Below are 13,078 nucleotides of genomic sequence, written 5' to 3'. Positions count from 1 at the left end.
TTCTTGAGATGGCTCCTGCTGGGTTTCTTATAATTTTGCATATAATGGGAATTGGAGTTGTACAGACCATTTTGGGAAACTTTTTAATGGATTCATGAAGTAGCGACCGCACTAGGAATGTAGACAAAAAACTCAACATCCATTAAACAACAAACAAATTTTGACTAGAAAATTGTTTTCCAACTTAATATTAAACAAATAAGTATCACAGATACTCAGATTTGGTTGTAATGTTACAAAGAATTTGAAAGCTCTCATTTGAGCAGAAATAAAAGAACCAGTTTTTATAATTAAGGTGAGGCGGAAATCAACCAGTTGCGAGAAAGCTCAGGAGAGAGCAAAGGCCTTAGAATAATAAAGTTCATATAGGTAACATGTTTATATACATATGTGTGTATACATATATATTTCTGATATAAATAGCAAATTGGGTATGAGATTATGGAAAACATGTTGCATTTCCTGCTTCCCTTCTCACCAGCTAAGTAACCATGAGAGAGCCATTCTTTCTGCCCCAAATTAGCAGAGTAGTTTGATTATCTGGATCCACTTGCAGTGGGTTTTGTGACAAAATTTAAGGTCTGCCAGCCTTAAAAATAAAATTACCAGTTACTTAACCAGCAAAGAAAAGTTTATTTGGGAATAGGAGGGGAGTTGCAATTTGGGACCTGCAAGCTATGATAAATCAAAGGCATGTCTGAAGAACAAAGGACAGGGGCTCTCTTTTGTAGAAGGCAGGAGGGATTTGGTTGTTTTGAGATGTTTTGAGAGCAAGAGTTCGGGGTTGCAGCTTCTCATTGGCTGAGTTGTGGCAGTTTCTTTCTCTTCTAGGTTATTTCTGAGCAAGGAGAAAATCCTTCTTCTTCCTCCTCAGGTAGATAAAGTAGTACATAAAGAAGGCTGCAAAGAGTGGTATGTGCTGGGTGAGAACGTTCCCTTCATTGCTGCTGACTCCATTATGAATTATGTTGTTTTTGTTCACAGGTGCTAATCAGTAGCCTCCCTAAACTATTCAGAGCATGGAACAGAGTGGGCAAGAATAGACTAATATGACCCCTAGAATTTAAGAACAGTGAAGCAAACTTCATTGATTGAGGACCCTCCTTTCCCTCTCCTGTCTCTTTTAAGAAACAAACTCTTGTGCTTTGCACCGGCACGGTTTTCAGTTGAGTATCTAGTAATAACTCTTTGAATTAAATACAACCTTATAAGAGCATTACTACAGTTGTCCCCATTGGATGGATGAGGAACTGAGGCACTATGAGATTAAGTGCTTGAAGTCAAATATAGCTATTTAGTGGGAGGGGGCGGAATTCCAATCTTCATACTCTGGTTCTAGAATCTATATTTTTAACCAATATTCTTTGCCATCTTTCTTTGTTTTTGTCTCTTCTAACTGAGGTTAACTAAGCAAAATAAGATGTAAACTAGTGCGAGGGCTGGGAAGGGTTAACTCCGAAACACATCCTGGAGCTGAAGAAGAAAACAAAAAAAAACAAAAAAAACAACCAACTACAAAAACAATCCAGCAATCGAAAGCCTGTTAAAGCCCGAGTAGGAAATTCAATGGGCCTCCTGTTTCTTTAAACTCTCGCTTTCCCTCCGGCGGACACTTTACAAAGCGGCGGCGGCAGGGGGACCACGCTCCCGCGTGCTACCTTCCTCCTCCCGTCTGGAAGGTCTGGGGTCCGAAAGGGTTTCTCGGGGTCAGTAGCTGAACTCTCTCGGGTTTGCTTTCTTCACACTCCAACCACAGCTACACGAGCCCTCCCGGGAATGGCGAACTGTAATTAACCCTTTAGCGCCCAGGAAGATCCCGCCAGCCGCTGGCATCTTTGAGCATGGTGCGGGACCACGATTCTCCCGCAGTCGTGCGCGAAGGCAGCGTGGGGGCCAGATGGGCGAAGGCACCGCAGGTGGGGCTGCAAAGGCCACGAGCTGGGTGCAGGATGGCGCCCCGGCGGCGCGGAGGTGCAGCCCGGCGCTCCCCTCCTAGCTTGCCTCCCTCGCCTCCTCTCCCGACTCTGGCCAGCCGGCTGCTGGGGGCGCGCCGGGCTGGAGTTGCCCTCTCACTCCCCCTTGCTTTGCTCCTCCGGCTTAATCTCCCAGCGATTCCTCTGCCAGCTCCGAGGAAAGTGCAGCCATTGGACAGGTCGGTGCTAGCTGCCGGTTTCGGGGAGGAAGGTGGGAGAAGCCTGAAGGAGCGAGGGGGAGGGAGGAGGGAGGAGGGAGGAGGGTGCAGCGGCAGATCTGGCAAATTGCGAACTGCCTTCCCTCCCCAAAGTGTGGAGCAGAAGCGCGGGGGAGCTCCGCGGCGGTGGCGCCTCCTCCGCCACCAAACTCCCCGGGCTCGGCGAGGCTTGTGGCCACCTCCTCCTAAACCAGGAGGAACCCTTTCCCGATAGGGTTCGGCCTGACTTCCCCCGCCCCCCCCCCCCCATTTCTTTCTTCTTCCTCCCCCTCCCCCATTCCTTTTCTTTTTTTCAAACACACATTTTTCCCCCCCTGGCTTCGGACCTCAGACTGCTGCAGCCCTAGCCTTCCCTGGGCTCAGCTCTTTAAGGCTGCCCATCCCTCCGGCTGCGAGAAAGGACGCGCGCCCTGCGTCGGGCGAAGAAAAGAAGAAAAACTTGTCGGAGGGGTTTCGCCAGCCCACATTAACCCCCTTCCCGCAAACCCAAACCTCCCACGGGGGCCGTCCCAACATTGGGGAAAGTTCCTTCTGAGCCGACAGCCCTCTTGGATTTGGAGAAGGCAGCCGCGCTGGCTGTGGAATTAGATCTGTTTTGAACCCAGTGGAGCGTATCGCGGGGGCTCGAAAGTCACTGTCTCCAGGGACCCCGGTGGCGCTGCCTGTGCGGAACCGAGAGTTTGCGAGACCCGGCTGCAAGTGGCCTTTCCTCCCCGCAGTTGCTGTCCTGTGTCTGGGGTGAGGGCAGCGAGTGTTGTGGCAAGTTGCGAAGAGAGACCCGGAGGTCCAGAGAGAACTGCACCCCCCTCCCCCCCCCCCCCCCCCGCTCTCCCTTCTTCCTCTTCCCAGCTCCTGAGTGTGAAATCCCATCGAAATTTACAGAGGCTCCAGGTTCAGCCAAGACCGGTCCGCGGAGCTTTGCCCGTCGTCCCCCACGGTCCCCATTCCCACCCGGAGCCCCCGAGCACACGGCGCGGAGGAACGACCGGCGGGAGGGGGAGGGAGGTCGCGGAGGCGGCATGGCGAGGTTCCCGAGGGCCGACCTGGCCGCTGCCGGAGTTGTGTTACTTTGCCACTTTTTAATGGACCGGTTTCAGTTCACTGAAGGGGACCCTGGAAACCAAATCAATGGTAAGATGCACTTTTGCTTGTTGATTTTGTGAGCCACTGAAGACCTCGCTAACGCCCCCCACCCCCCATTCTCAACCCACCCCCCACTTTAGATGTCTGCCCTTGGGAAAGTTACTGCAATTGCTTTTCGGGTAAACTCGGACTTTCTGAATGGGGAAAAGAATGGTTAGAGAAGGGGACTGGGGGTTTTCTTGAGCATTTCAGGTTTCCTTCACCTGAGCGACAGGGGGTGGTACCGTCTCGCCAAGTCGCAGAGAGAGGGCTCTGGTGTGTAAGAGCAAACCTCCTTCTGTAGATCTCTCTCTCGGGAACTGGCATCCCTGGGCAGTCTCCCCTCTGGCTCCTCCTGCTTCCCTGCTGCCGCGACAAACTAAGCCAGTGCGTGATGGGGGCTGTGGGTGGGGGACGTCGTGGCAGCCTGGTATTGCAGGGTTCCCCCACCAGCTGGAGAAAATTTACTGTGGCCAGTCCTTCTTTCCATAGGCTATCCCCGCCTTAGCTCCCTTTCGCTGTCTGGGCTAAACGGGCTCTGCAAGTGGGGCGGGGTAGGTGTGGTGGGGCGCAGAGGAGGGGTGGAGGGGGCAGAAGTGGGACGGGCGCGCCTCTGGAGACCAATCCCTATCCCCCATTGTCCTCCGCGGTCCGGCTTCTCAGACAGGCCTGAACGTGCCGGGGGTTCGTCCAAGTGCCCTGGCGTTGCCCCCACGCGGAGACCTGGTCTTTGCATCTTCCCAGTGGCAGTGTCTCCTGCTCAGGCGGATGCCAGCCAGGTGCGCGTCCAGCCGGGAGCCGCGCCCCCGGGACCAGCGCGGAGCCCGCGGAGCAGCCCTCCACCCACGGCCTGCCGGCTCTTAGGCTAGGTGCTGCTGAGCCGAGGTCCTGGTGCTTCCCGCGACACTGGCCACTGAGAATTGGGTGCCTCCTCACCGTTTCTGCCCCTCAGCAAGAAAGTGAAGAAACAGGCAGAGAGAGAGAGACCTTGACAGAAATTTGTGAACTCAGGTTAGATTTCCAGAGGAGGTGAAATGAACAAAAACACTGGGAGGGGGAATAAAAAAAAAAAAGAAAAAAAACTTTCAGATTAGAATAATCAAGGTTTTGTTTTAATTCTGAAGGTGGGGGTTGCGGGGTGGTTAAGTGCTTCCTCAGAAAGTATACAGGTGTCCACAAATGTCAAACATGAAAGTCGCAGATGGAAGCCTACCGAGGTTGCCTGGGGATTCCAGGTGAGGTGAATCTTGGAGAAAGTTCTTGAATGAAGTTTACCAATCCAAGACCTAGAAATCTATTAAAGCACTGTCTCTGCCCCTGGTGTAAATGCTTATAGAGAAGGCACAGATTCTGATTCTGTGGTCCAATTCATGATTGGAGGGGTGTGTGGGTTGGGAGGAAGGGGAACATGATGACGACACTTTTAAAACTGAAACACCTTAGAACTCCACTATTTTTGATACTGATTTGTCTTTGTCACATGCAATTTTCTGCATAAATGGACATAGGTTGTTCTTTACTAGGTATCATATCAGTAGATTATTCTTTCTTGTTTATTTCTCTGATACATTTCATTGGCTTAAAAAATAAGACTTTCGCCTTATAATATTGATAAGGCATAGCCACATTCATGGAATAAGTAGATGCTTAAAACAATTTACTTCATCCCAAAGGACATTAGAGATGTGTGTAACCAAATACATCCCAAGTTGTTTATTTGAAAACTTCTTTGGCACTGGAAGTAAATAATGCATTTACAGTAAAAAATAAAATAAAGGTCAGCAAATATTTTTTTTTTCTGAGCTTCTTTCATAAACGATGTGTTACTGAGAAAAGAACATGTTTACAATACATTTTGTATTCTAATATCTTAAATTGAGAATGAAATAAAGACTGCATTCTAAAATCGACCAGATAGTTAAAAGCTTTGTGGATTAGAAAATGCCTAAATTGCTCAACATAAATGTACAGGTGTTACAGACTAATTATAAACTAGTATCTGTGGTGGAAAATTACTCTAGAAACCCATATATTTATAGGATTGAGGAAAAAATGAATTGTTTTAAATTTCTCAGTAAATGTTTTAGAGATTTATTGCAAACTGAAGTAGCTTCTTTACTGGATGTCAGTCTACATGTAGTTGAATAATCTTGGAGTTAAATGGTTAGCCTATTGAATATATAAAATATAGCAAACAAATAGAAGAAAAAAAAAACAACTTCCCTTGTAAATAGTTTAGGTAAAAGTTCAAAATGAAGAAATTTTAAAAAGTCCAGTGGCCTTGAAATTTGTCATGTAGCAACCAGGATTTTTATCACAGACATTTTGGCACAGGGAGAAAAAACCTGATTTCATAACAGGGCATTTAATTATGCATTACTTTAGAAATGCTGCAGTTGATTCTGTTGCCACCAGAGGGCAGAGAAACTGCTATTTTCTCCTGTTCTTCCCATTCTTTCCCAAATGTCTCAAATTAATGATCTTGAATACTTTGTTTTTCTTATGGGCAATATTTTTTGATATTTCAAGTTAATGAGTGGCAGTTTGTAATAGTGATATATTTATTTCCCATGTTAATTGAAAATAACCATTCATTCAGTATTTATATAGCACCTCCTATTATGTAAAAGTCTATATTTCAAATACATTCTTGTGGTGTACTTGTATAGTGGAAAAAAACCAAATAACCTTTTTTGCATCACTGTTGGAGATTTTTAACAAATTATTGTGGAATTCTCAAGAATGTAGCTTTAAAATATTTCCTTTATGATTAAAATTTCATTATCATGTAATGAATTTATTTTTGAGATTGAACATAATCTATATATATCTTAGAAGTATTTGCCATATTAGTTTTTCTCAACTCCCAATGTTTAGACAAAAATAAGCTTAGAATAATCCTAAATTCTATTAATCTGATTTTATCTCTGTGTTGTTAGTCATTCATTTTATATCCTAAATTGATTGAAAGACAGTCTAATAACAGTGTCAAAGGAGAAGGATGTATTAGTGTCTCAAAGAATTCTAAAATTTAAATGAGGACAAAAGGCCTAATATTACGGAGTTGTTTTGGCCTGGTTATTACTCTTAAATGTATCTTAATGCAACAAAGAAGTTCAGTACTCCTATAGAGAGAGCAAAGATCGTTTAGGACTCCATGGAATTCCCACTATTTAAACTTTCTAATATTACTGTGTACTAGAGAGAAATACTTTACTTTTAGCAGGTCATTCATATTTATTTTAGTTGTTTATCTGTTGGGACATTTTTCTATTATTTTCAGCTTTCATTGAAGTTAAAAGACTTAGTTTGAGATATTACTACCTTTTGGAGTTATGAGAGTATCTCTGTTGAGACCTACTGTCATTAGTATAAATTTTCCGTTTGCATATATACCTAGAACAGAAAATTATAGCAGAACTGAATATTCTCTATAAAGTATATGTGGGTCAGATTAATGGACTAAAAGCAGGTTGATTTTTAATCAATCAATGATTCACGATTGCAAGCAAAAATTTTTAAAACAAAAAATGTGAGAGTCCTTTTTCCTCTAGAGAATAGATCCAAGTTGAAGCCCAAGGTTGGGTAAGATCTTTAGTTCTTGGCTGTATTGAGACTTAAAATTATTTTAAGTAGGATAGTGTATGCATTTGTTAAGTATGATCTTCAGAAACAGGTTTTTATCAAGTAGAATGTACTTGAGTAAAACTTAGTAATAGAAGATACTAATTTGCTCCAAACAGGTTTCTTCTCTATAAGATAGTTTCCTGCAAAGATATAGACAACATGGATTCATTAGTTTGGTCCGGTTTTTGCTTCCTGAAAGATATTTCCTATTGTAGAAGCCGTATATTTTTCAAGATTAATGAATTGATCCACAGCTGTGATCATGAGTGTGCAGTCTCGAGATGTTTCCTACCACATTAAATACAGTTTCATCACCATGATCTTCGAGATCATGTGGCCTAGACCTACTGTTTCACTTCTCTCTCTCTCTCCCTGTTTTTGAACCCTCTAATTGAGGTCCCTTGATGTTCCCTGAGTGTTTATGGTATGTACTAGTCCTTCCCTAGTCCACCTCCTTCTGTCCGTCTTACTTTTCCTTACAGGCTTATCTCCCCTAACACCTAGAACCCTCCAGAGAACTCTCTGCCTTTTTAAGGGCACTTGTTTGACTCTGCTTCCTAGAGTGAGAGTTGTTGTTATTGTTGTTTTTTCCCCCCCCTTCCCATTTCTGCATCTCTTTCATATACTTCTTTGGACCATATATCATGTTCTTGAGGTCAGGGTCCATTGTCATTCATTTCTGAATCGCCTGTGTCCTCTACAGAGGCATGCATGAAATGCTCAGTCAGCTGTTGGACTGACTGAACCGAATGGAATTATGGTTCAAGCTGAACTGTTGCCTTGAATGTCACCTTGGGAGACTTTTAAAAATATTCTTTTTACCCTATTTATGACTTTTTCCATTAGTCAGTTGGAAATGAATGTATAGATAGGTTTCACAGAATTAATTGTTTAAAACTAGAGAGTAGAATTCAGAGATCTGCTGAACTGTCATAATGCTTCTGGTAGATCGTACTTACCTTAAAGCTTCTATTAACAGAACTTTTAACAAGTTCATTCTGTCCCCCAACTATATTTCTGGTTTCTGAGTGAATTTTTACTTGTGTTCTTAATCTAACACCTTAAAGTACAGTGTGTGTGTGTGTATGTGTGTGTGTGTGTATGTGTGTATAGGATGGAATATGGGTGGAAATTATTTTCAAAGTATTGAAATTGTTATTCACTTGTAAGATAATGAGTACAGCTTTACTGTTTATATATATGTGTGTACAGATGTGTGTGTGTATATATGAAAAATCATATACATATATTTACATTTGTAAATATAAAAATGCATATGCATATATTCATACATGTGTATGTGTATATATATCGATATAGGTGATTGTTTTCAGTGGAGATTAACACTATTAAATAGTTCAAACAGTTTTAGTTCTTTGTGAAATTACTTTTGAATTGATTTGTGCTCAGGCCTCATACCATCAACCTGCACTGAAGGAGGCTTTAAAAAAAAAAAGTTAAAAAAAGCTGAAAGCAGTCTCATAAATTTGTTATCGTGGCTGTTGGGAGGGGTGGAATTGGTGGTACTATGCAATGTATTTCACAGTGACTGCTCCCTGAGTAGTGAGGGCAGAAGGAAAGAGAAAGAGAGAAATCTTCTGTATTAATAGAGTTGTTATTCTCATTGAATTTGTTGTTACCTTCTGGATATTGTGAGTAGTGATCAGATACATTACCTCTTAAATTTGGTTTCTTGAAAGCTCAGAGCACAATTTGTAGCCCGCATCCAACAAGTGTATAAACCTTCTGGTCGTTCCCCCCTTTTTTTTTTTTTTTTGTGGACTAGCTTACCTGGGGCTTCATCTTCTCTTTCCCACTCATTTATTTTTGCCTAACTTCCCTCACTTAAAATCTGGTCTTGTATTTGTTTGAGAGATGGGAAGTAAGTAAACAAAGAGTGATCAGTGTAATACATAAGGTTATATATTATTGTTGCTTTTCAGCTTTCTTTTAATCTAATTCCAGTCCTTTGCCTTTAGTCTAAGCACATTTTCTCAAAGCTTTAATTATGTCTTCATAGTATTGTGCTCTGAGAAGTCTTTTTTCTTCCCTAAGGTTCACACAGAATGTCTCCCCTCACTAGCCTCCAAACAATGGTTCTGTTCAACTGAGGAAGTTATTGAAGAATGACAGACTAAGTAGGGATACTTTTATCAAGACAGTTTCTGCCAGTATTCATTGTGACACATATTACTTGGTCAGATGAACACAATAATATCTGAGGGAAGAACCCAGCATATTAGATATTCTATAGTAAACATATAGTATTATATATAGTAATTTATAAATTATATAGTATATTATGTAGTAAATACTCCACACTGTGTTACAACTGGACTTTGAGCTCATTTTGTATTTGTTCTCTGGCATCTTTTTCATTTTGCCCTCTTTAATTAAGAAGGTGGTAAGATGTGGAATAGTGGTACCGATTTGGGTATTTGTACAGAATTTGAGGTCTTGTCAGGGACCTGTCTGGAATTCGGGTAACCTGTTAAAGATTGCAGACACGAATATGAAATTGGAAATTCTGTGGCCTCCCTTGAAATCCAGAGTTTTAATCCCTTCCTCCAGAGGTCACCCAAACAGATGTAAGCACTAGTAGCGCTCTTCCTTTTCTAAATTAAAATCTGTGATGGTCACTGTTACGGCTTCAGATGTCTAGTAGAGAGCAGCCTGCGGTTTTTGTTGAGAGGGTCATAAAGACAAGGGTTGCAGACTTCCCTTCTACTTTTCTGGAGTCTTTTTGCTTGGTTTCTCCCTCTACTCATCTGCTATTTTTCACTAGCTAATTGGAAAATTTTTATAGAATCATATTGCTCAAAGTCTCCTCCTGTAGGTAAGGTGCTTGTTAGCTCATTGAGGCTTTGAGAATATAGTGGATGTAAAGAGTTTGCCCTGTGGATAAACTGCATAAAAATCAGAATTTTTAAAAGTCACTTTTCTACATACTCCTTGAAGTGTTCACTGATGGCAGAAGTGTAAGTAAAGCCGACGTATTTTCTTTAAGCACAAGGCTTGGTAAGTATACCCTGGTTTATTTTGCTCAGGATCATATTTTCCTTGGTCCAGTTGGAATATGGAACATTCAGCTTGCAATGACATTTTTTAAGGTATTGGTTTTGGGTAACACACTTGCTAATTGTGTCTGTGTTATCTGTAAATAGCTGCCAACTTTTTGTCTCTGAAAACCATGATCTCAACATCCAATAAAATACTTATTTCTCTAAACCCTAAAAGAGAAGCAAGATAAGCAGAGTTTATCACTTTAGAATATGAAATTCACAAATAATAATGACTTTCAAGATGTGAAATAGTCTACTAGGTTGTATTTCTATTATGCATATTTGCTTAACTCTCTCCAGAAACAAATATAGACAGTAGCTATCACTGACACAACAGATCTGATTGCTTAACTGGTGTATTTTTATTCACTTGTTCGGTCAAAACAGCCCACTGAAATTACTGCAGGCATAACAGGGAGCAAGTCCGGTATTGAACCCGATTATTTTGACTGTTCCTTCCCCTTCTTCTGCTCTGCCTTTCCTTCAACATATCACTGTAGTCTGCACTGCAAGATATTCCTGAGAAAACATATGTGGAATGATTTTTGATATCCTGAAATCATATTCTTGGCGCAAATGGATTCCTATTTGAAGGAATCTTGTCCTGAACATTTGATTAAAAAAAAAAAAAAAAACCTCAATTATTTTGCTAGTCCATAGTTTCACATTGAAAATTAGATAAAGCATACTATATGTTCACAATTGAACTATGAAAAACTAAGAAATAAATGTTGAACGAAGAGATGTATCACTATATATTTGCATTTTTGTTCTTTGATACTTGTTTGTTTGAAGTGGGACTAGAGAGGATCATTCGAGGTTTTTTTGTTTACATGACACAAATTTCAAGAGTATTTTATACCTATTTGACAGTTCTGGATGCTCTATAAAAATAAAGTTGACATCTAGTTTTAAAAAAATGCCATTTCACATTAGTTTGAAGGCATTCTTGCTATATTTAAAAAGATACTGCTTGGTGTTTTATTTTCATAGCTTAATTAACATCTTAGGATACCCTATATCTTGGGTGACGTATATTTGCATCTGTTTTGATTTGTAAATTGGAATTTAAAATTTTGCATAGTTTTTAAAATGTCTTTTATTCAAATTAAATTTCTCCCATTCAAATTAGTGAATTTTATGAAAGCATTTCAATTGACCTGAAGTACATGTAAAACGATTTCCTATATCAGAGTATTGCGGTAATGTTTCTTAATATGGCAAGTCTTGCATAATACTGATGAATGTGTCACAAAACACTTTTGGTTGGGACTGAATTGTGTAATAATTCACCACTTCAATATAATAATAATAACATCACTTGCTGTTTTATACACAGGTATTACATGTACTTGTGTTGGTCCTAATTTTTCCACAGTTGCCTCATCGCCTTCCAGTTTTTTTCCCCCCACAAGTGATTTATCCATCTTCCATCAATCAGTGTAGTTATTCAATCAGTGCAGTTTTTTTTTTTTTAAAGATTTTATTTATTAATTTAACAGAGAGAGAAATCACAAGTAGATGGAGAGGCAGCCAGAGAGAGAGAGAGAGAGAAGCAGGCTCTCTGCTGAGCAGAGAGCCCGATGCGGGACTCGATCCCAGAACTCTGAGATCATGACCTGAGCCGAAGGCAGCGGCTTAACCCACTGAGCCACCCAGGCGCCCAATCAGTGCAGTTTTGAATACTCATGCTGTCCGTTTCCTTACAATGTGTCTTCATGTTCCTATGCAGGGGCTACTCCACTTATATTTTAAAGACAGGATTCATGGGCTATTGGGCTTATGAATGTTCCACTATGAAAGATAATTCCTGGGACAAGCCCTGATAGTTCTTCCAAGATTAAGAACTTCAAATATACAGGCGGCGGGGTGGAGTGGGGAGAGTGGTGTGGGGGAGGAAACCCTGATAACTATCACTATATGGCTATCACACAATCTTAATTTCTTTTGCTTTATAATAAGTATATCTGGTTGGGCAAACCTGTCCTCCTTGTTTTTGATCTTCAGAAGTGTCCTGGCTATTCTAGAAGACTCTGCTTTTCCATTATCTGTTTAGAGTAAACTTTCCAGATTTCACTAAAAACTCTGTTGGACTTTGAAGTCACATTAAATCTCAGGGTCATTTAGTAAAGATTTCAATTTCTAAACACCTTGGAGACGATATAACTTCTTTCCAATAGCATCTAAAAGCCAGAGCAAGTACTATGGCATTTCATGACAAACTATTAATAGTGACTGTTTGGCAGTGATCTTTTTGAGTTGAAACAGTGTTCTTAGATTGAGAACTAGTGGTGTTTTCCTGATCACATCATGAAACTAATGGTACATCTGTAATTGTTTCTTAGGAAATACAGGTGGAAACCATAGGTTAACTAAAATGAGTAACTCAGTGGAGGGGGAGAATGTTCATTCCTAACTCCTTGGAAACTACTACAAATGAAGGGTGAGGACTAGGCAAATAATACATGGAAATGGTGACACTTGTACAGTGTCCCTTTTAGTGACCCTCTCTGGACCAGCACAGCAGTTCCAGGCAAGACTGTAGGTTTGCTCCTTCATAAGAAACAACTCAGGTGGGGCGCCTGGGCGGCTCAGTCAGTTAAGTGTCTGCCTTGGGCTCAGATCATGATTTCAGGGTCCTGGGATGGAGTTCGCAGCGGGCTTCCTGCTCAGCGGGGAGTCTGCTTCTCCCTCTGCTTCTGCCCGTCCCACTTGTGCTTTCTCTCTCTCTCTCCCTCACACACACACACACACTCTCTCTCTCTCTCTCACATAAATAAAATCTTTAAAAAAAGAAAAGAAAAGAAATAGCTTGGGTGAGAATGGTAAAAGCCCCTGGATTTAGGATTCTCCTTAATGTTTGCTCTTCAGCCAATTAGTATCAATTTCATGGGAGATTTACACCGAAAGAAAGTACACTTTATAAATTACTACCATTTAAAGGTAATAGATTTATGATTTTCTTCAGACTACAAGCATGTATAAATTAAAGGGTTATAATTTGCTTGAGTTGCAAATCCTAACCTCATCTCTTCCTCCTGACGGGCTGTTGCTCTGCACTCCTGTGTACTCATCT

At 41.3% G+C, this 13,078-nt stretch overlaps 1 protein-coding gene across 1 annotated transcript in view; it reads left to right on the top strand.

The window, feature by feature from the left end:
- Window positions 1-2,235: 2,235 nt before the first annotated feature.
- The window catches only part of PLXDC2 (plexin domain containing 2), a 475,164-nt gene continuing 464,321 nt past the window's right edge, over window positions 2,236-13,078 (top strand). The window contains exon 1 of the mRNA XM_059183993.1: window positions 2,236-3,322. Within this exon, the coding sequence (XP_059039976.1) occupies window positions 3,211-3,322 (112 nt within the window). The 5' untranslated portion in view covers window positions 2,236-3,210. The remainder of the gene's footprint in view (window positions 3,323-13,078) is intronic.

The sequence above is a fragment of the Mustela lutreola genome, chromosome 8, assembly GCF_030435805.1.
Source record: "Mustela lutreola isolate mMusLut2 chromosome 8, mMusLut2.pri, whole genome shotgun sequence".
NCBI classification, from domain to species: Eukaryota; Metazoa; Chordata; class Mammalia; order Carnivora; family Mustelidae; genus Mustela; species Mustela lutreola.
Note: the sequence above shows the minus strand (reverse complement) of the source record. Positions and strands in the feature narration are given on the sequence as shown.